The 24,994-nt window shown below is 35.5% G+C and overlaps 1 protein-coding gene across 6 annotated transcripts in view; it reads right to left on the bottom strand.

Annotated features, from left to right (window-relative positions):
• The window catches only part of Khdrbs2 (KH RNA binding domain containing, signal transduction associated 2), a 616,356-nt gene that overhangs the window by 202,368 nt on the left and 388,994 nt on the right, over positions 1-24,994 (bottom strand). For all 6 annotated transcript variants that reach the window (XR_007109614.1, XR_007109613.1, XR_007109616.1 and 3 more), the window contains exons 5-6: positions 20,747-20,874; positions 15,287-15,485 (exon numbers count right to left, since the gene is read on the bottom strand). Coding sequence is in view for 2 of the 6 variants with exons in the window: in XM_047559804.1 (XP_047415760.1) it covers positions 15,287-15,485; positions 20,747-20,874 (327 nt within the window). In the remaining 4 variants the exon portion in view is untranslated. The remainder of the gene's footprint in view (positions 1-15,286; positions 15,486-20,746; positions 20,875-24,994) is intronic.

The raw sequence follows: 24,994 nt of genomic DNA, 5'->3' as shown, positions 1-24,994 counted from the left end.
TGCTGCCTCCCCCATTGGACCACCAGTCTCTCATACTCTCTAAATGTCCTGGTTTTGGTTCAGCTAAAGGACTCCAAGGAACAGAAAGATAGGAAGCCAATATATCAGAAAGAAAGAAATTACATGACTCCTATAGAGTAGCTTTTAAAAGCTTTCCTGGGAGCATAAACAGCAAATTCACTGAAGGACTTATGGAAGAGGCTCTTGGAAATCAGGAAGCTCTGGTGCCTCCCCCTCTGTCTTCCCACATTTCATTTAGACCCTGTGCCTTCCTCCTTTGACACAGTTGGTGACATCTCCTCAAACAACTGCAGCACACACAGACCCACACTGCTCCCCTGAGGAGTCGCAAGGTTTTTGCAAACAGAGATTTAATTTCTGACAAATAATAAAGATATAAACTACTTAAAAAAAAAAAAAAACAAAACCTCTACCTCTTATGCAACTGGAGCCGGGGCTAAAATTGCCTTTGACAGATGGGTATCTAAAAAAATACTGTAAAAACCATTGTGTCATAGTGATATTATGTTTTAAACATCTCTTTAGAAAGTGGTTCAAACATTTGGCTGAAAAGGAATTTTTAGTCATTATGTGATTATACTATGTTGATTTACTTACAGTAAGAAAGAATATTAGTTTTCACTTTTAAATATTTTTGAATTTCCTTTAAATATTGTATTTTTCATAAATAATTGTCTAACATGTTTCCTAACTGAAGCTTTTTATCATGATGAGAATGAATTGAGAAACAAGATTTATAGTAAAAAGACATGAGATAAAATAATATTGACTAGCATTTTATTGTTAAAGTATCTAAAATGTCTTGCAAAATGACCACATTCTGTAATCTGTTTCATTTTTGTACAATTACTACATCTTCCATAAATTCCTCATTGTCTTATCTATTCTACTCCTATTTAGACTCTTGCTTAAGTTCCCAGAAGTATTTTCTGTCTCTGCTGCTTACCTGCTCCACTGCTTGCTGCCATGTACAGCCACATTAATCTTCAGGAAGTACAGCTTTTCTTGAATGTCTTGGAAACATTCAACCAGTGCCCAATAACAATCGATTTAATTATGAAACTCTTCCAGGAATTTTTTTTCAACCACTCATTTTATTACTCTTGTCTCATCTCATCATAGCCCCCTGCCAGACCTTATTTTTTATTTGTCCTCTGTAGTCCAGGTAGATTTATTAGGTGGTTCTTTGAAGTATTTTACTCATTTCCTTTGTCATCATCTGCTATGGACTCTGCAAATGATAGTTTTGCTGGCTTCTCCAGATCTGTAAGAGCATGGACTGGAGTTGGACTACTTGCTTTGAAATCCCAGCTCTATGGCTGGTTACTTGCATGTAAGCTTTCATATCTAAGACAGTAATAGCACTTAACTCATACAGATACTAAGAAGATACCTTGAGTCTATAGGTGTAAGGTATTTAGACAAACACCTGCTTTGTAGTGAGTACTATAGTGTTACATATATAAAGACTATAGGCACTGCCCTTTGAATCAAACATGAATTCTAGCTCTGCTGCTTACTGATTAGATAATTTTGACATCTTGCTTACTCTCTAAACCTCAATTTCCACAGTTGTAAATGAGGGTAATACTGGCATATTAAGATTATTGCAAACTAAATGCTGAAGGAAAAGTACTTTATATGCTGTATAGATCATAGTAAGTACTCAATTATATTAGTTCCTTATCTTTCAGTAATGTTATTATTACAAATATTGTTTTGGGTACTAACTTAAATATTCTGAACTTTAAAAGAACTTGTGTGTACATCTATGTGCACAAGTCTTTTCTATCCTGAGCATTATAAAGTTAAAGATTATTGGCTGCTTTCCCCCCAAATTCCTATATCTTTACCATATCAAATAGAAAGCATTGGACCTAATCGATTTGGCCTTTCTGAGTCGGAGCAAAGCAAATTAAAAACATTCATATATGTTTAGTTTAATGGGATTTCTAGTTGATGTCATAACTATTTCATACTCAGTTTATGAGGTAGATCAGGAAAGTATTAGCATTTATCCATCAATGGAGACTGGAGTTCACACTCACAAATCGTACTCCATTGTGTACATGTGAGTTGTGTTTTTTGCCAAGGTGCCCATCTATTGCCCTTTTAAAGCTATGGCCTTTGTCTTTTACATATTTATATCCAGTAAGGTGTTAACTTTGAAGACAGACCAGTCTGGCTTTGCTCTCAAGCATGGGACTAATACATTTATCTAATTCTTTGACCCTACAACTCATTAATGGAAAAACAAAGACTATACTCTTATTTTTATTATTGTGAGATTATGTATGTAAAAGCCCTAACATATAAAAGACATGTAATCAAGATGAGAATTTTATCCCTTACTTTTTCTGAAGCACCTGTGAAAATTAGCATAATATAGAATGAACAGTCCATAAACATTAAGTTGGACTGAATCAAATAACACAGTTTATTGTAATATACTAAGAACAAAAAAGTTTCTGCTAATTACATTTACTGTGTAAATTTAGGAATTTTCTTTTTTGCTTGTTTATCTATTTTTATTCTTGGTCAAAATCTCATTTGCAAGTGAAAAATATTAATTAACAATAAGCAATGTCAGAAAACTAAAGGCTACACTTTCATCTTCTCATAATATTATGTATGCAATGTAAGAAGTTAGAATTTCAACCTTTAGGCAACAGGGAGAGGTTGATGTTTTTAACAAAGAAATAATGTGATGAATTTAGCATTTTAGGAAAACAAATCTGAATTTAATATTTGAATCAAAGCAAAGGAAAAAACCAAAACATTACTTTCAGATTTCTGAAGTTCAACTCAACAGAAGTGGGAAAATTAGGAGAAATCATAAATTGGAAGATGGTTGATGAAATCAGGCTCAGAAGTATGGCTGTAAGAGGCGAGGTACTTTTTGAACAGAAAGGTTTAACAAATAACTGGAGCCTCTTAAACAATTATGTCAATAGGGAAAGTTGATATTTAAAATAGTTTTGGAGAGGAAAGTTGAAATTGAAATGTTATGATAGTTCTAGAAGGAGCTTAAAATAGAAAAAAAGGGAATACAGCTGGATGAAACTTGTCAGTTTGAAAACTAATTTTAGTGAATATTGTTTTCTGTGAGGAGGGAATTTGGTAGATTTATTTAGGGTAATATGTGCTGCCTTAAGTTACATATGAACACTATCACATTTTCTCATATAAAGAATATATTTTCTTAGGTAAAAGAAAATCTTAAGATTTAGAAATAAAGTGAAATTTATTTTTGCTTAATTATATTTAGAACTCTATGCATACGATTCTATTCTGTAGCAGATACATTGCTTAAAACATTTAAGATTACATTTGAAATACAAAACAGAATAGATGCATTTGCTAAAGTTTGGTTTCAAACACTGACACAGAGTGGTTCCTGTTTCATGAGTAAGGGGCTATTTTTTTTTTTCCTTTTAACCTATTAAACCCCCAGAAATATCTCCTAAAACCATCTCCTACCTCTGGGTATATTTGCTTTCAAATAGTAAATTATAGTTCTGACTGTACAACTGTCACTCTGTACTTCTGGGTGCAGTCTTAGAAGTAAGTGGCAGAGTATGTGGGGAAAGGACACTCTTACATGATATCTATAAATCTGGTTTCCAGGAAGGAACTACTCCAATAAACACAAATGAACTAGGATGCCTCTTTTGTTTATTCTCTAGACAAACATTTGTCTTTTTAGCAGTGTCAATAACTAAGACAAAATAGAGAATAGGTGTGTGTGTGTGTGTGTGTGTGTGTGTGTGTGTGTGTATCTTCCAGTCTTCCGAGGGGGCAAGACAAAAATAGCAAGAGAAATTTAGGCCTCACTGGTAGATCTGTCCCTAAATGTAGATCTGCTTGGAATGAGGGCTCACACACTCTCATATGCCATCTTCTCAGTCTATTCCCTCTAAATTTTAGAAAAACATGAAACTCCACTCCACATGGGTGCCAGATGATGGATCTAGTGATTTGGAAGACCCATGAGTGAGTACATTTGTGTTTTTCCCCCTCTCCCGAGATATGGACTAGAAAAAGGGCTTCAGGGAAAGTTAGAAAGCTTATAATTGACACTGCCAAGTTGAGTGACTCTAGCTCAGGTCACTTTCTAGGACCTTTATTTTTTCACCACTAAAATAATACAGTGAACTGGATAAGATGTTTTATAATATTCAAAAGTATGACGGCCTTTTGCATTCAGGAGCTTCAATATAAATGATGGAGAGAGATAGATAAGGTATATCATGTACAACTCTCTCTACAGATGTGGGACACATTGGGGGACCAGGAGAGAGACTGTGAGGAAGTTGGACATAATGAGAGACAGGATTGGGATTTTGGAAGTCACAAATGCTGTCATCTCTAACTATGGTCATAGAGGTTTTGTGCCTCAGATGGAATAGTACAAACAACTGGCTTAGAAAACTGCGGTTGCCCAGTTTTAAATGTAGTTGACTTAATTTGTGTGTTTAGAAAAATCTATTATTTTTCTACTAGAATTTTACCAGTATGGAAATGGTACATTATTTAATAGACAAGATGGTTCCATCACTAACAAATCAGATCTAAAATCTAACGAACCAGAATGGATGCCAACTGGTGATCTGTACTAGTATAGATCAGCTGAATATGTCAGCTGTGGGCTCCAGTTACTATTTTGGCTGGTTATTATTTTTCGAAGGCATAAATTCTGGCTATATTATTTCATCAAAAACACTGCCATTTAAGTGGCCACTAGAAATTACAACAAAGGACCTCAACTTTTATTTTCAAGTAGTTTACAATATAGTACAGCTGTACAAGAGGAAGAAGCAACGGCATTAAAGGCAAAATCTCTCTCATTCTCTATGATTCAAAATATCACCGTGATTCATATCCTAAGAGGTGTTTTCTCCCCTACACTAAGAACAGAAACACACCACACACACACACACACACACACACACACACACACACACAGAATGAGAGAGAGAGAGAGAGAGAGAGAGAGAGAGAGAGAGGAGAGAGAGAGAGAGAGAGAGGAGAGAGAGAGGGAAGGAGAGAGACAAGAGAGAGATATTGATTTCAGGTTTTTGGGTTTTTTTCTTTTGTAGAAGTTAAGAAGGAAGAAATATCTCGTGAAAGAACTCATCACTCATTGTTCAGCATCCTAAACCTTCTACCAGTATGTGCACAAGTTGTATCTACGGTTCCCCATGACAGTGAAATAAAGAACAATTGGTGTGAATGTTTATACACAGGCACTGCGGAAGAGTGAACATGAACACATGAAGAAAGATGAAAAAAGTAAAAGTCAATCAGTAGAATATTCTCTATTTGGTTGTTAAGAAATACAGGTTAGTGAGTCTTGTGTCCTTTTGCCAAACTGATCCATAATAAGGATTTTAAAAACAAATATATATAAGGGAAATGTAAGGTTTTCCACTTTCAACACAAAGTGAAATCTACTTACTTAAAATCTTAAGACTATTAAAAGTCATTGCAAAAACATTTACAGCTTCCCCAGCAAAAATTTTTGGCTCACAAGATATTGTAGAATATAATCACAATGATCTGCAGCTTACAGAAAGATTTAGCAGCCTCTATTCCCCTCTGTATGGGGAATCCATAATAGAAGAGGGCCAAATGTTGGAAAAGACTCAATCCCATCTAACCATTCCTATTTGGCTTTCTGCAAAAGTTAGTGACAATCTAACTAACTAGGCCATTTGTACTGAATTAAGTTTTCTTTGCCAGAAAATTATAAGGATGCTCTTGTCAAAACACATTGAATGATATTTTTTAACCAACAAAAGAGAAATAAATTTTAGGACTCTTAGTCATGATTTGTCACCTCATATAGGGTGTTATTTTTTTTTGGGAGGGGATATAATTTCAATTTCAAAATTATAATCAACTCAGAAGGAAAAACAAAAACAAAAATAAAAAAACAAAACATGAACATGTGCCCAGCATTGTCTTTTAGGAACGCCCTTATAGAAACATATCAAGGCTCAGCTCACTTGCATTTTTAATTCTTAGACCATGTATAGGAACAAAGGATAGAAAATAATGCAACCTGAAATATATTGATAAAGTTATTTAAAAAAATAATAAAAAAGAACAGTAGAACTCCTAAGGTCCAGATGGCCATTTGGCATATTTGCCATTGATCTCCCCATATTTGTAGAAGATACCTCAAAGAGATCTTAGCATTTTTTTTCCCCCAACAGAGCATAGAAAAAAACTTTAAAATACCCTATGACATAATACTTTCCAGCAGTTAGCATCCTTTGCAAAAAGGCACAGAGAGGAAACCTATTTTCATCATTGTAAGTGTTAAAAAAAAAAACATTAGTCATCATCGTAATTATCAGGTACAGGTTTGGATACAATCCTGAGTGATGTTGCCAACAGAAAAGGCTGCATCTGTTTCAAAATGACTTAAAATCTAACACATAATGTTAGAAGAAGGATGGTTCATTCAAACTTTAGCTGCAGAGGAAGAGTGGCCATAATTTTAAAAGACGACATTTTCTATTATTCATAGAAATAGTTTAGTACATAGATATACTTAAATACTGCTACCTTTCTATGAACATTAGAAGCTTGATAATATTATGCCTATCCTGTAGTTTCATAGTACATTTCATTAACCTCACATGTTTTGGTTATTTTAAATATTAGTTACATTTCAAAAAACAAAGCCCTACAATGCATTCTGGTAAATTAGTCTCTAATAAAAGGAGACTAGAGCATGAAACTCCAACAAGAATATTTAATGGAATACAAATATCCAATCTAGAAACTCTAATAAAAATCTCCCTTCTTTGAGTCAAGGCTCCTGGCTATTACACAGAAACCATCACACATGGCTCCCCTCAAAATGCATTATAGATCAGACTCAATCTTTTCTTCCACAAAAATGGCACAAGAATTGATTTCAATTATCATTTAATACTGATTTCCTTCTCCTGTCAAAAAATGTTCCATACACAAGAAAGTGAAGGTTGGCAGCCTGAGCTCATTTATGGAACTTTTAAGGACTATCGATTTACCAGTGAATTTTCTAGTTCTCTCATTGTTACTGGAATGGTGCCTCAGAGTCTGAATCAGATGATAGGATGGGCAGGAATGCTGACAGGCTTAGTTAAGACTGATGAAAAGAGAAACTTCTCAAAAATTTGTCAGAATGCATTTTATAAATTAGGTTAATATGATTGATTATACCAGGCCAAAATTTCTCATATAGCATTGAGCAGAATTTTAATTATATCTCTTCTTGTGTTGTTATGCCTTAATACACCTCTTTCATGTCTGAATATTAACCTTTTGGGAGAATATGAGGTAATTTAAAAATAAATTAAACCTATGTCTTTGGACCTGAGGAATTTTGTTTTTGTTTTACCTTTGTTTAAAGCAACACCAATATATGAGCTTTAAGAAAATATTTATTTAAGCAAATATGCATGCTGTCAGTGTGTTTTTGTAGGGCATTATGTTTGATGGACGTTTCCAGAAGCTGTGTGCCTTTAAAAGCACATTTAATTCTCCCACACAACCTTAGTTAAAAGGACAGCATTTCCATAAGGAGGAGCACATTTATCAGCACCATTATTCTAACAAAAGAAAAGACTTTCAGTACTAGATAGAAACTGAGGTTATAGAGTCAGATTTTTGTTTAACAATCTCTCCCAGTCCCCTACCCCTGTATACATTTTCCTATAAATGTTGTATTTTTCTGTACAAATTCAGAGATTGTGAGCAAAATTCAGAGATTGTGGGGCCTGGAAATTGTACAATTTTGCATTCTCCCATTAAGAAAAAGCTGTTGATATTATGAGTACACAGTTGGCATGAAAGCAAATATTTATTTTGAATGAGAAATGCAATCAAAACCTCCTGCAAATTTTTAAAAAGCAGAAAATACTGCAAACATCACAAAATGCAGAATATATAGTATTTTTGTTATTTAAAAGACCCCTATACTTTCCTCCTATTTTGCGGAGGCATAATCTTTCAATCATCTTCTAATGTGGCAATAATTTTATAATATTTTCTATATAAAAATAGAAAATTCAAGGTGCCTTCTCTAGTTTCATCAAGAGGAAAAAACACCTTTTGTTATTCAGGATTTGAAAAATTTCTTTTCACTTCACATTTTATTACTGGTTTTGTTACAGACAATATTTTTGTCAAATTTGGGGAAGCCTCATCATCTCTTTCATAGCTGAGCTGAATGAGGTGGAAGAGTTTTCCACTGAATAGATGCTGCTCAATACAATTCAAATTTGTCTTTCCCTCCACCAACCCATTCTTCCTGCCTCAGTAGTACAGTTCACAGAGAGCAGTAAGCCCTCCGTACATGAATATATGGGCCACACCCCCAGGCGAGAGGCTAAGAGCATTTCTGGAATCATTTCTAAGGCAGAATTGTAGCAGTACTTAAATTATACAAATAGCAAATATTTTATTAAACCCAAACTAAGTTAATGTCTAACAGAAATTCTACTTAGCACTATCTCACAAATAGCCAGGCTCACTTATCCCTCACCCCACATGTGGAGATGACATCACTTTGAGTGAGCTGTGGTGGCTTTTTCTTACTCTTTCCACATCCACTTTTCATCCAACCCCATTGTCTTCGTCCTTAGCTTTATTTTAGCCTCCCATCCCATTCTGGTGCTTAGGGCTAAGGCCAAATCTCAGGAAGACAAGCTGTGGTCAATTCCACAAATTTCCCCTTCTTCTATTCTCTTCTTCAACCCACTCCAAACAATTGAGAATTAAAATTTTCTCCAAATCTTAGTTTGCCTTATGCTCAGAGACTTTCAGGTGAATTTTTCAGTAGGATAAGTGAAGTTGCAACCTCAGCCTTCAAGGTGACTTTGTAACCCTACTCTCTTCTCTCCTGCATTATTTCCATAGCTGTCTTAAATGAACGTTGTTTCACTAAACTGTTTTCCCAGATTCCTTAGATTTGCTTTGCAAGGTTCCTTTACTTGTCTTTGCCCTTGCCATTCCCTTTAAATGGTGTCTTTTCTCTCTACTTCTCAAAGTTATTCCTATTGTTCCAGTCTTCTGTGGTGGGTTTCTTTGCTCTCTTGGAGATTTTCTAAAATATGGATGGCCTGAGTGATAATTCCCTTTACAGGAGGAACATATTTGACACAATATATTCTATGTTCTATTGTCATTCATTCAATATCTATGTAAATATGCATATTATTGTTAGTATGCATATGTATAACATCTTTCTAAAAATACCATAAGTGCGTTCAATTTAATTGCTATTACCAAGCACTGTATTTATTGATTGATTTATTTGGGTACCAGGGATTGAACTCAGCAGCACTCAACCACTGAGTCACATCCCCAGGCCTATTTTGTATTTTATATAGAAACAAAGTCTCACTGAGTTGCTTAGTGCCTTGCTTTTACTGAGGCTGGCTTTGAACTCTCGATCCTCCTGCCTCAGCCTTGAGAGTTGCTGGTATTAAGAGCGTGCACTAGGAAGCACTTTCTTTAGCACTAACTGCAAAGATATATTTAATAAATACTTTCTACTTTTAGGGTGTATGAAATCTTATACACAGAAGATAAAAACAAAAATGACTTTAAATAGAGGACAGAGTAGAAGCCCCAAATGGCAAGTACACAGGATGTTAGTCACTGGACTAGCTTGGTCTCTCCCAACACATGACATATGTTTTAGTGTCTCTTTAACCACAGTCCATAACCACATCTCCAGCACCCACTGTCTGGAGGTACTGAATTATCTGTAGTTCCAGATGTTCATGGATGGTTTGGGAGATGTCTTAAGTGTTGCCTTGGAGATTTGAACACTGATAGTTGTCTGGATAGGATCATGAAGTACGAATGTTCTTTACACACATGTGGTAGGTCTCTCTGAGATAAATATTGTGTAGCACATTTTATGATCTATTACTGAGAAAGCAGATATGTAATAAAGATACATGAGCTCTGGACATGGAAAAGTGGGTGCACTCTCAATACTAAGTTTCAGTGTCCTGATCTCATAAAATAGTAAAATCAACGTCTAGTTGATTGAGATATTAAGTGAATTAATACACAGTGACAGGAAACAGTTTTTATTTAATATTTTTAGTTTTACTTTACTCTTTAAATATCCACTGGTAGGTCTTAATATTTTGGTCTATGGGAATTTTTGTTGAAATTTGCTTTTTAATACTCCAAACATACTTCAATCACAAAGATGGATCCATAATATGCAAATGTATTCTTCTTAGCAGAAGGTCAATGAAAAGAAGTTTTAAAATATTTAAAGTCTGGGTTAGGATATGTTAACATTTAAAACTAAAATTCACATTTTTTTAGACTCCACTAACACTAATGATGGTTTTAAAACAGCAATCTCAATTACTGTAAGCTGTTTCTCATGAGGCCAGCTGCAAGGAGTGGATTTGATTACCTATATGCATTCTATGCGGTCAGAAACTTAATGCTGCAACTCAGCAGGAAAGAAAGAAGTCTGAAGAGTGAATTGACTCATAGTGTGATTTATAATAAAGGGAACCTTTTCTAAGAAATTTTATCTTAGAGTTAAGAACTCCTTTGAGATTTTTCACCATCAGCTCAGCATGGTGCTATTATTTTGTTATTGAGACACTTAAACTTTTGTTTTTCTTACTCCTTACAGAGGAATCAATAGTCTAAAATTAGAGTGGAGAGTAGCAGCTCTTGAGTGTAATCTGGTTTAGTACAGAGCACTTCAAAGATTGCTGCCAGCAGCTTATCAGTCATGTATTAAACTTCATGGGCAGTCATTGAATAGTTTTTAGGGAAACAATTAAAATATGATAGGTGTCAGGTTTCAATAAAACATAAGGATTCTGAAAAAACACTGTACACTTTTTCCTGTTATCAAAGATATGTTATTATAGAGACATTTTGGGTTGTCTGCTGAATTCATCATATTTTATGTAAACTAGTATCTCTCCTCATATTATCCTTGGAGTTGGGGCTTAACAACCATTTTTATAGTGTGTGAACTTTACCCCTGCCCTTCCCTTGCCATTGGTGACTGATTAATAGTAGATTCTAGATCTAATTTTGAATGACTTCCTCACTGTAGTCAGAGGTGACTCTCTAATACTCACACCTGACAAGCCTGGCTAATCATAATTCTCTCACTTGGGTATCTGAATTAGGACTGAGATGACCAGGTAGTCAGTATCTGTTGGTTACTAAAGCTGGATATATAAATGTGGCCACACATATATAAATGTGTCAAGTCATCAGAAAAACCCGAAAATAAAATCTGCAGGTAAAAATGGAAGGAACATATAATTCAAGAAAACAGAGATGAAAGAGGGGAGAGATTCCTGCTAGTTTTCTAGTTCCTTGGTCCAGACCCTTCTTGAGGTCTGATGTCATTGCTGTTACCAGTCTCATGAACTCACATTCATATAACATTCTCTGCCCTCATTTTTTTTTTTTAAATTATATTTCACTAAAAGAGATTCCAAGTGCTTCTGCTATTTAAAATCAATAATGCCAAATTAATACACAAAATAGGTAAACATTTCTGATTTTAGTAGATCTACAGCTTCAGATATTATTAAAAGAATAATACGTTATGGAATTTTATGTAACTTACCTTTTATTGAATGCCTTAAATACTCTAGACACTTATGCATACTTATGTTTATGGATATTTATTTCTAATTGTCAATACAGACTTGGGAACTGAAATGATTATCCCCATTAAAAAGAACAGATAAGAATAAATAGGAAGGGTCAAAAATATATGAAAACATGTTCGACATCTCTAGCTATTAGAGAAATGTAAATTAAAAATACACTGAGATTTCATCTCCCTCCAATCAGAATGGCAATTATCAAGAATACAAATTACAATAAATGTTGGCAAGAATGGGGAAATAAATTTTACTCACACACTGCTGGTGCAACTGCAAATTGGTGCAACCACTATGGAAACTAACAGGGAGATTCCTTAGAAAACATGGAATGGAACCACCATTTAACCTAGTTATCCCATTCCTCGAGTTTATACTCAAAGGACTTAAAATCAGCATTATAGTGATGTAATCACATCAATTTTTTTTTCATTTAATGCAAATAGCAAGTTTATTTTCTTTGATATGGAATTAACAAAGAAATGATACTGAAATGAGGTACAATTGCAACATTTGCATATGAAAACTTTCCTTGAAACACGTATTCAGATTGTTGTTAAAGTTATTGATTGTCAGATCAAAGAAACTGAAATTGCAAGTGTGTTCACAGGACTCAGAAAAATATGTGACTTGGGAAGTTTCAAAATGGCAATTTTATTATGGAACCAACCTAGGTGCCCTTCAATAGATGAATGGATAAAGAAAATGTGGTATATATACACAATTGGATATTACTCAGCCATAAGGAAGAATGAAATTATGGCATTTGCCAGTAAGCAGATGGAACTGTAGACTATGATGCTAAGTGAAATAAGTCAATCCCAAAAAACAAAAGACCAAATGTTTTCTGTTACATGTGGAATAATAACCCATAACAAGAGAGGATATGGAGGGGAAGTACTGAAGTTCATTGGATTAAACAAAGGGGGATGAAGGAAAGGGAGGGTGGATGGAAATAGGAAAGACAGTAAAATGAATATGACATAACTTTCCTATGTTCATATATGAATACATGACCAGTGAAACTCCACATCATGTACAACCACAAGAATGGGATCCAAATTAGAATGGGTTGCACTCCATGTATGTATAATATGTCAAAATACACCCTACTGTCATGTACATCTAAGTCTCTGTGTGTTTATAAAATTATATAATAATGAATTGAAATCCAGGGATGCTACTTTCCACTTCAGAAGTCCACATCCTGTGCATCCTTTAGAAACACTAAAGACTTTTCTGCAGGGCAAATTTCTTCATTTAACAGGATCTGATACTGAACTTCCAACTCCCCTTGTGGTACTTGTCATTCTAATAAATGATCCCTCAGTTTAACTCAGGTGCTCATTTCAAATACCTTATCACCATGAAACCATCATAAAACAATCCATCCTTCACTGGGCTTTCTTTTGCACATCTCACCTCTAGTCTACCACCAAATCCTAACAGACCATTTTCACAGGACGTTTAGAATCAGATCTCTTCTCATGTCCTCTAAGCCATTGTTCTGCCATTGGGGGATACTGAGATTAATTACAATGTCCTGTCTCCACACCCATGCCCACCCCATCCTCAGATTCTATTCACCATGTTGTTGGAGGAACAAACCTTTTAAGATATGAATCTGGTCATGTCACTGTCCTGCTCAGAACACTCCAATAGCACCCCTTGGACCTTATTTACCTCCTCTCCTCACACATTCTGCTTCAGCTCTAATCTCCTTTTTGCTGATCCCCAAATATTTCAAGCAAGTTCTGCATCAGGACATTTACCACTGCTCTTTCTTCTGTCAGTGAGGCTGCTGACAGAGGAAGCCCCTCAGTCTAGACACTGCTTAATTTAGAACTTGAAAGTCCCTACTTCAGAGACCTTCTAAATGTCCACATTCAAAGTACAACCTTCTTCACCCATGTTTTCATGATATACTTGTGCCTTTATAGTTTACTCTTATTTGCCTCATCTTCCAGTGATTCATTCATTATCAGCTGGATTGTACAAGAAAGACTATAGTTCTGTTTTGCCAGTCTTGCTCTCTTTTGAAGTGCCAAATATGCCATATAAGCCCTTTGATTAATAACAGTGTCGACTGCTGTGACCTGAAAAGATTTTTTTCCCATTTTTAATTTTTGATAAAAAGATCTAACTGTTTAAACCTGTAATTGGAAGACAAAAACACCTTAGTGGCAACATACTTAAAAACTGTGGAGCTAAATTGTTCCCCAGAGATGAAAAATGATACCACATACCTGTGGTGAATTAATTCATTCATTTGAAAAGTACATAGTATTTTGCAAATACTATGTTTCAGGTAAGAGGTAGCAAATCAAGGGCTAGCCTTGTGTTTTCAGACTTGTGGGCTTATTTATACAGTATAGAATAAATTTTCTGCTTCTGATTTTGCAAATTTAAGGTTGTCTAAGATTTTTAAATATTGATGTCCGATTTTAAAGTACACTACAGATGAACACATTTCACCTGTTAGGGTAGCAATAGACCTTTAATTTTGCTTCACTCTTGTAGACATAAGTCAATGTTTCATATTTAAGCAATAACCTCATTCTTAAAAACTAGCAAATGCTAGGTATTAATGTATTCTTAGTGGCACCTGTCAACCACATTCACTTTATTTTCTGATTAAGTTTTGACTGGTTATTAGCCAGTCCATGAAATATGTATGTTTTGAGTGCCCATCATATGAAAGTATCTGTCCTTGAAGAGTTTATAGTTAATGAATAATAATTCAAGGAAGACATTTAAGAGGACAGCATGTCAGTGGGTGGTTGACTGAAACTCATATCAGGCGATGGGCATACAGGAAAGGTTAAAGGCAGAGGAGCTTTCTTTGATAAGATGGTAATCGGTTTGCATCAATTCAATTTAACATTTACGGAGGACTTCCTAGGAGTACATAACTATAGAAAGTAGATAGGAAACTCCCCTTTTCAAGTGCCGCAGTCTAGCAGGACAAATGGGCATAAATAGTATAATACCTATGTGACAAGCAGAACACTAATGACCTGAACTAAATGTTAAAGGGTGTTCAGACATAAAATGTGATCTAGAGATACAGTGGATGGAAAGTAGGGGAATACTCAGGGACACTGTGTTTCTTGTGTCCATTCTATATTTTTAGGTTCTATGTACCAATTCTTTATCTTTCAATTAATGAAAGAAAGAGGAAGGGGATGCAAATGAAAGACCAGCCACCTAACAGTTTATAACATAATCACAATGCATTTGTGAAGTACTTCTGAAATTTATGGTAATCTTTATCATGACCCTGGAGAATTCTCTGAATATATGATGATTCATATTATGTTTACAATTATTTCTCATGTGAAATCTAACCAAATCTTCTAAAGATAAGACAACCTCAGGATAGTCTGATTCTTAAAATTCAAGCTAGTGAAGTGCCACTAACAACAATGCTCATACTTGTAAAATGAAAATTCTCGTCAAAATGCTTTCATGTAAATGCAGTACTTAAATTCTTTGGCAAATGGCATGACCTCTGTATTCATAGCATATGAGTGTTTTGGGGGCTTAGTTAATCGACCAATTTAACTCTTCCTCACAATGCATTTCTCAAGGGTACTTACATATTCTTCATAAGCCTCATGGGCTGGAGGAGGGGGTGCCCTGTATCCTGGCACTGTTGGTGCTCCCCGGGCTCGAGGGGCAGGGACGCCTCTTGCTACCGGGGGCACTGGAAGAGCTCCGCGGGTCACAGTGGTCCCTCGAGGGGTGAGAACACCTCGTCCAGGAGGTGGGGGAGGAGGAATGGCACCCCCACGGCCCCTAGGAAAACAGGTAAAATGCAGATAAGGAAAGGTGATGGGAGAGAAGGGTGACAACAGATACTCATCTCAGGGACCCCAGACAATGTGAGAATCCAATTTTATCTTGCTTTATGTGTGCATGTCTCTGGGTGTCTGTGTGTGTGTGTGTGTGTGTGTGTGTGTGTGTGTGTGTATGTGTGATCAGTAGAGATGTGTTCTGGCACCCACAGTAAGACACAACCTGTGAATACTAAGTCTTAGTTATATAAACCATGCAAAATACTTTCATATTGTCTACTGAAACACCAAAGCCAAAATGAAAATTAGAAAACAAAAGCTCACTGTGATTATATTCCAATTTTTTCTGTGTTCATATATTTATTCATTCTTTGTCTTTTTTACTTGTTCTTTTTAGTTATACATGACAGTAGAATCTATTTTGATATAATTATACAAATATAGAGTATATCTTATTCTAATTAGGATCCCTGTCATGTGGATGTACATGATGTGGAGATTCACTGTGGTGTATTTATATAAGAACATAGGAAAGTTATATCTGATTCATTCCACTGTCTGCTATTCCTATCCCTCTCCACTCTCCCTTCCCTTTGTCTAATCCACTGAACTTCTATTCTCCTACACCCTTTGTTGTGTGTTAGCATCCACATATCAGACAGAACATTCGACCTCTGGTCTTTGGGGATTGGCTTATTTCACTAGAACACCAGATCAGAGCACCACCTAATGTATGGCTCACTGGACCATCTATAAAACTGAGCTGCTGTATGTCTCTGTCTCTTCCATGCAGGGGATTATTGATAGTGGTGTGCAATGTTGTCATTTACAAAAATATGATCTGTCTGCACTTTAATAAATTATGGAACTTGAGCCATAGTGATATCATCCTGCTGATTATAGTAGCTTAAATTTGAGGTCACTTGAAATCATGACTTGCTGTCACTGACTTATCACTATGCATGTCACCCCTGAGTTGGTGCAATCACTGACATAATATATTTTCATATGGTAACCATGGTGCTAGTGAAAGATATTAGTATTCTGCAACAAAGAGAGTAGACTGAATACTCTGTACTGCAGTTCTTGACACAAAAGTAACCTGCACTAAAAGTGTGAGATCAAATGGTTGCAGCCAAGTCCTATAGTATTCTGAGGTCTTTAGAAAGGTTGAGTGTTCGTCTGAAATCTTTGGGCAAACACATGGTTATTTCACTTTTTATTATGTCTGAAAGGCTGGCCTTCAGAAAGCACTGCTTTCAGCAGGAGCACTAAAGCTTTGGGAAAAATGATGATCATTGGGATGTCAACAATCACACCGTCTGGCTGCACCTACATATGAGGACGCAGGTTATGCTTTCTGCTATGAATAGCAGTCAGCTGGCTCTTTCTTGTTTGGAGAAAATGAGCTCTGAGAAGTGAAGAGTAAGAATGCTGGAAAAGCTTTTAAAAATATTATATAGATTATAGAGCTGATGAATAGAGAACTTACTGTAAACTAATGCATATAGAACACTCTCTTAGATTGGGGGAATGTGAAATACAAAAGACCCACAGGCTCAGTGCTGGTTTCAAACATGACAACAGTTAAGAATATAATATTCTATATTATCATCATAATATTAAAAAAATCTATAAAAAAGGATATAAATATCAATTTTACCTTCACTGGGACTCCAAGCACCTGTTTCCTCATAAGCAAGATGAACATATATCCTAGCTTTGTAAGTGTTATCCTAGCTTCCTGTTCAGTTTAGCATTTTAATACTCTCATCAATGTCCACATATTGATAACAAATTACATGGTTCTCACTATACTACTGAATAATCATGGGTAAGTATTTTAATTACCTAGGCCTGAGGTATATTTTTTGAATGAGTAAACCACAGATATCTGAATTTATGACCATTCTTCCTGCTCTAAAATAATGATGCTCATATCCAAATCTAATTTTTCATTTCATTCCTTCATCAACTGACTCACGAATGCAGCCCTAACAATCCTTTCTCCTGAATCTGACTCATTCCCTCCTCTACATGATGGCTTTCTCTGGAATGTTAGCCTCCTTGCTCCCTCCTATTCAATTCAAGAATCACATCTCCTATTTTAGGATAATGCTCAGAGTCGAACTGACACCACAGTATTCTTTCCTTTATTTTACTTCTTCAAAGAACATTTTCCATGTTTAATTCTCCACTTTCTGCTCATGCCTGAGTCGAATGCAATCCAGTGTTGCTTTCCCATGCTGCAAAAACACTCTTGGCTGAGATGTCAAGACTTCAGTGAACTGATTTCCAGCTCCACTGGGCTTTTCTCTGGTTACCATGACACTGTGTCTCCTATCATATATGAGATTGTGAGCTATTATTTGGAAAATGTTTCTTTGAGCGTTTATACTTTTCTCCACTTTCCCTCCTTCCACTTGATTACTCATTAGCCTCCTCATGAACTTCTATTCCAATGAATATGGGTGTTTTCAATTTCTGTCTTCATTCTTCTTTCATTCTCTTATGCTTAAACCCTGCAGTCCATAATTCCAATGATGGCTATTTTCTCTCTATCATAATACTGTGTCCTACCTTATGTTCCTGACATCAGAACTTCCATAACTTCTATGCACATTAGGGTTATTTGAGGGTGCTTTAAAAATTCCAAATTTCCCATGGCCAGGTAAATCACACTCTCTGGGACAAGAAGCCTCCAGTAATTCCAATGTACAGGCTATTTTGGGAACCAGTGTCCTAATATGCATCACCTAATTTAAATATCTTGACAAACTTGTCATGTAAGTGCTTCATAGTTATTTTAAAAATTGAGAAAACAAGGGAAAAAAAGAGTATAAATCACCCTCCAAGGTCCTGCTAGCCATCCATATATCTTGGATTGATTACAGGAATAATTATATTCTTCATTTAACTTGACTGTCACCTAATCTCAGTTGTTAATAGTATACATTTCTTACCAAGTCAGATATCAGAGAGTTATTTTTGTCCTGGACCACCCTTCTCCAACATGTAAATGACATTAATTTCTATAAATCTGAATCTCTATTCTGGCTCTATCTTGCTAAACTCCAAGTTCTGCTCATTTCTGTCTACCTTGGATAATGGACTTGTGTTCACTGGCTTTCCTGCCATGAGTCTATCATCCTCTTTGTCTCTGTCACTATGCTTCTCTCTCTTCCAATCACTCCAATGTTTATTATCTATAGTGATGACTTAGTAGTCTCTTCTAAATATAATTACTTCTCCCTTTTAAAAACTATATTAGGTTACCCAGGAGACCAATGCAGGAGGATTGCAAGTTCTAGGCCAGCTTGGGCAACTTGTTGAAACCCTAATCTCAAAATAAAATGCAAAAAAGGACTGTGGATGTAGCTAAGTGGCAGAGTGCCACCTGGTTCAACCCCCAGTTACACACACACACACACACACACACACACACACACATACTACATTAGTTTTCACTATAGTAAACAAAGCCTTCCAAATTTCATTTTCCATTGCTTGCTCTCAATGCAACATGTTCTGATATGTATTGTAATTTTCATATATTTTTATTCTTCAGTTATATAAAATAAGCTATATTGTAATATATAGATGTAATGCTTTGTACTCTTCTTTGCATTATTATGGAAAGATTAGTTATCATAGATATGTTTATTAAAGTATAAATTCTTTTTAACTAAATATACTTTCAACAAATTATTTTTGAAGTTTTAAAATATTCTAGACAATCCTCAAAAAACTAGGAATGGAACCACCATATGACCCAGTTATCCCACTCCTCAGTATATATCCAAAATATTTCAAATCAGCATATTACAGTGATGCAACCACATCAAAGTTTATAACAGCACAATAGTCAAACTAGCGACATAGCCTAGGGGTTTGCCAAAGAGTGAATGGATAAAAATGAAATGAAAAAGGAGAAGAAAGGTTGGCAGGGAGGAGCTCATGAAAATTGAAGGGAGATCAGAAGAGGAGAGGAAAGGGAGCTAGGGGTGGGAAAGGGGAAATACTTAGGAATGATATTGGCCAAATTATATTGCTATCTCATGTGTATAATGACTATTTAACAAAAAATCCCACAGTTATGAATAATTATAATGCATCAATAAAAATAAAGAAAAAACAGTAATATTTTGGCAGTGGTAGTTGAAAATATTTGGGGTATAATTTAAGAAACAAATCTGTGAAGTGTCTTAGTATCTCTTAAGATGATTTCTGCATGATATACACAATATTATTCTAGATCTGTGCCCATTAGAGATTTAAATCCCACTTACAATAGGGTGAAAGGAACAAATAAATAATACTATCTATGTGTGAAGAAAAAGAGTATTTTTTGCTTTACTTCTTTGTAAATCAATACCTTCTGCTGAAAGTTTGACAAACATGGACTCCTACAAAACAATTTCTAATATAGAAAAATTCCAATTTCTTTGTAAAGTGAACAAAATCAAGGAAGACTCTGATCTCCAAGGATCTTGAAAAGTCAAATATATCTGAACTTTACACAACATTTTTATGTGTAATTCTTTTCTTTTGATGTTTTTATTAGTGCATTATAATTATACATAGTAGTGGGGCTCATTGTGACACATTCATAAAAGCACATGACAAAATTTGCTCCAATACCTCCCTGGTCCTTTAACATCAGTTGTTCAAGAAGTAAACTTCTGGCTTTCTTGGCTGATGAATAGGTATTATCTGTATCTTTTTCTGCCTCTGTCTCTGTCTCTCTGTCTCTCTCTCTGGTAAGACTATATCAATTCAAGGACCATTTAAACACAGATAAACATATAGTTTTCCCTTCATGCAAAGTCATTCTGGTTTAAAGAGGAGACACTTCTATCATCTGTGTGCCCTAGTCCTGGAGATAGAAGAAAAAAGTGAAAAGTCTCAGGCTCACTGCCTTATTTTCTAAGGGTAGTTACACACACACACATATACACACACATGCATGCACAGAATTTGGAGTCAAACTTCCTGTATGAATTAGGTAAGATTTCATGAAACATTTTGTACCTCAATTTCTTACCTGTATTAGCAGTTATCACCTAGTACAAAGGGTGTAGTGAATTAACATATGTTAAGATCTTACATGCTATAATTATTTTTTTCTTATTGTTTCTATTGTAGTGGAGAGAAAGTTCGTGATGCTCTTATTTATTCCTTGCTATGAACATGGTAAAGCAAGGAAAAATCAGATGCCTTCCTCCTTTGCTATTTATTTATTTAAAGTAAGAACTAATGTACCTTGAAGGAGCTGTGGGAGCTATTCGAATTCCTCTGCCTCTAATACCTCTGCCACGACCAGAGTCTTCTGAGCCATTTAAGTAAGATAATTCACGTAATTGTTCCTGACGAATTTCATCATTGTAGTCCTGAAAGAAAAAATATACTTGATGAGTTAAAATGGGACATGGGGATCTTAGAATTAACAAACAAAAAACTCAAGAAGAAAAGAAACTTCAAATTTGTTTTCTGAAGTCTTATATAAAGTATCTAAGGTGATATAAAAAAAGTGTATATACTTTTAAATTCCCATTCTTGTATTAAGAAATGGAAGTTGCTTCTTTTATCAAGAAAGTACTCCACAGGACTACACTACAGGATATCACTACAGGTGTTGGCTGGAAAAGGGAAGATAGTAACACAGAACAAGAACTGGGAATGTACTTTGGTTATGACTGCCAACATGAATGCTAAAAAATAAATCATTTGAATAACTGTGTGTAGATTATGAATGACTGCCTAACTTTCAAGTAGCTCCTGATATGTAAACCAAAAGGGGTTAATCCTAAGGCCCAGAAAATAAATAAATAAATAAATAAATATGTGTGTGTGTGTGTGTGTGTGTGTGTGTGTGTGTGTATACATGTATTTTTTGAATGTATATATTTTGAATGTTCTCTCTGATTTGGGAATACTATAGATATATTAAAATCATACAAATATGCAATAATATGATCTATCTTCTCACAACTGGGAAGCAGATGTGATGAAGTTTCACCCAACAATCTGATAAGCAACATTCAAAAACAAGGAATTTCCTATGTAGTTTAGCACTGAGCTTATGTACAGTGAGAACCATAATAAAAGACAAATTTCACAGTAACAGTCAGAGATTAAGTTAAAGTCAAAGGATCTGTCTTTCTCCTTCATCAGTGTGGAAATGTGTCAATCATTTGATTTAAGAGTGGACCAACATGGAGATTCCTCAGAAAACTTGGAATGGAACCACCATTTGACCCAGTTATTCCATTCCTGGACTTAAAATCAGCATACTACAGTGATGCAGCCACATCAATGTTAATAAAAGCCCAATTCACAATAGCTAAGCTATGGAATCAACTGAAGTGCTCTTTAACAGATGAATGGATAAAGAAAATGTGATATATATATATCACATATATATATATACACACACATACACACAATGGAATATTACTCAGTCATAAAAAAGAATGACTTTATGACATTTACTGGAAAATGGGTGGATCTGGAGACTATTATGCTAAGTGAACTAATGCCCCAAATATCAAAGGTCGAATTTTGAATGTTCTCTCCAATATGGGAATGCTAACACATAATAAGGAGGGGAAGGAATAGCAGTTCAGTAGATTACACAAAGGAGAATGAAGGGAATGTGGGGGAGACATAAGTAGGAAAGATAATGAAATTAATCTGACATAACTTTCATATAATGCACTATAGTAAATTTGGGATCCTAATTAGAGTAAAATGAAATCCATGTTCTTGTAAGTGTCAAATTATACTCTCCTGTCATGTATAACTAAGAAGAACAAATAGAAATAAATAAATAAAAAGTGGACCTGAATCATTACAAAGGAATGCTACCTTAAAGTACCAATCTTATCTATTTCTTGTATGCGTGCGCATGCACACACACACACATTCACACACCTGTTAAGTACAAAATTGAGTAATGGGTTATTTGTGTCAAAAGGCCAATCTGATCTATTATTTTTCTTTAAACATATGTTTGAGTGAAATCAATCTACTAGATTTTGTCCTGGCAGAGAAGGGTCTAGGAGATGAGAATAGAATTATCTTCAGAGGATAGGCCTATATGTGGGACAAAAAGTCAAGTGTATTATCTGCAGTAAATAATACCCATTTAGCTCTGCATATAATGTGTATATGTTTTATATAAAATTAAGACTATGCAAGTCAACCACATAGCTCTGTCTAGAAATTGGCAGGGATACACCTAGCTTGCTAAATGTGTCTAATGCACAGCTTTACCTTGTGATCCAGAAACTGCCTTTATTACAAGCAAATGTGATAATCACTCCAAACATTTATTTTCTTATTTTTAACCTGTCTTATTTTTATCCTCTACAGCACCTGATTATAGTGATAATGCCCTTGACACAGCTGACACAAGAGCCATACAGTAGAAAATTACAGTTTCTAACAGGTCATATTTTATTCAATTTCAACCTCCTAATTTTCACATTCAGGCATCAACTAAATAAGAATAAATGTGTATTATTTTGTTAGGATCAGGAATGCAACGAATTGCTACTCCTGAGTGAACTGACCAGTCACCATCAAAATGAAACACCAATCTCATAATTTTCACATGTAACATTATTGATGTAAGGGAGACATTTGTAGCCTCCTTTCTGAGGAAAGCCCATATCCACTCAGGGTCCTTGTGAACTATAAGAAGAGGGAAATTGACATCGTTGACCATAATGAGGACTGAGATACAGATGAGCAAATTGCATCTGAATTCAGTATATGTAAATGTGTACCTTAGAGCATAAATATTTGTGTGCTAAAATCTGAAGATATCAGAATATAGATGTGGTCTCTTTCATTATACAATCACAAATTGGATGAAGAAGGAGGAAGGTAAAAAGGAAGAGGAGAACGGGTTCAAGGAAAAGGAGGAAGAAGTAGAGGACAAGGAGGAGGAAGAGCAACATGGTAATGGGACAGCGACAGAATAATTCCCAACTTGTTCAGGGATTCCTGCAGCCATCCCCTAGAGAGTTCCCACCACCACACTGACTCTGGGATTGGTCATATGATTTGTTCAACTAATAATGCAATTTAAAAAATCACAACAAAAGTAGACTGGAAAAGTACTTATGCACCCTCTTGTCACTGAGAATCTTTATGCTACCAGGTGAAGAAGCCTAGGCTAGCTTTCTGCAGAGAAGAGACCCTGTGAAGAGAGCATCCAGTCATCCTTGCCCACCCTGCATTCTAACCTGAGTCCCCAGAACATAAGTGAGGACATTCTAGTCCATCTAGTACCAGTCAAGCCAGAGGAAACAGAAAAGTGAACTAGCAAAACGCAAAACCTGGAGAATCAGATAATAAATCAGTGCTCTAACCCATTAAGTATTGTGATTTGAGTAAAAACTACCAAATACAGAGAGGACTAGTCAGTATGAGAAACAGACAAGAGAGGCATCTTAAGGCAGTCTATTTCTGGTCCTGTCAGAAGGGAGGGTTTGGACCTAGATGTTTTCTGTATGTTTCTTGGAGCAGAGAGCCTTCCTTGGAAGTCAGTATGTCTGGAGGCCAGGCCTTGTGTTATAACAGCTCTTAAGTCTCTTTGTTCAGCATCCATGCTCACCAATTCAACTGCACTAGAATTCAGCTCCTAGATTTCTGTCTAGGAAATTAATATGAATAGTTGACACTGAAGATTGAGCCTTAATATAAGCAAAATCACAATTGTTTATATATAATTAGACTTTTATAGGAGTTTGGATAGAAACACTATTTTAAGAGTTGACTCATCTTCCAGAGTTGTGGTGGTCAAGAGAACAAAGACCAGTAACTGCAGGTGTAATTGTCCAAGAAGCCCAGGAGCTATGCTCTGCAATCCTGTTGCCACCCATGACTTCCCTCAGCTGATGACAAAATGTGTTGGGATGCAAAGATGGGACCATTCCTGGAGATGCAAGACACCTCTACACCTCCAAGATCCTTTTTCAGCACTGATGAACTATCTTTTAATTTCATTGCACCAAGAATTGTACTAGGAGTTTCCCACATCTCTATCCTTGGGGTCAGGACACTGTGGCAGCAGGGTTCTCCAGCCTTCTTTGGCTTCTCAAAAATTCATTTTTTTTTTAAATGAGCGCATCTTCCCTAATACAATTCTAATGTGTTCAATGCCATTTTGGCATCCGCTTCTTGGAAGATCCAATTAACATAAAGTTAATTGTTAATTGTTCCTAAGTTTACCAAGTTGAGAGCTTTGATAAACTCTTTCATGATAATGCTGATGAAGCCTATTGCATTCAACATACCTTGTACTATGATGACACCTGTCTACTTGCTGCTCTCCTACTTAAAAATGGTTATCGTAAACCGAACATTAAACTGATTGATTGCCAAAAAAGGAAATGATCAGTATTTCTGGCAAGTTGCCCAATATTTTTTCAACATTTCACTTAATTAAGACATAGGAAAGACTCACAGAAGTGGGTAAACATAAACCACACTTGAGTCAGA

Source organism: Sciurus carolinensis, chromosome 7 (assembly GCF_902686445.1).
Source record: "Sciurus carolinensis chromosome 7, mSciCar1.2, whole genome shotgun sequence".
Classification (NCBI taxonomy): Eukaryota; Metazoa; Chordata; class Mammalia; order Rodentia; family Sciuridae; genus Sciurus; species Sciurus carolinensis.
This window is presented reverse-complemented; position numbering and strand designations above follow the sequence as displayed.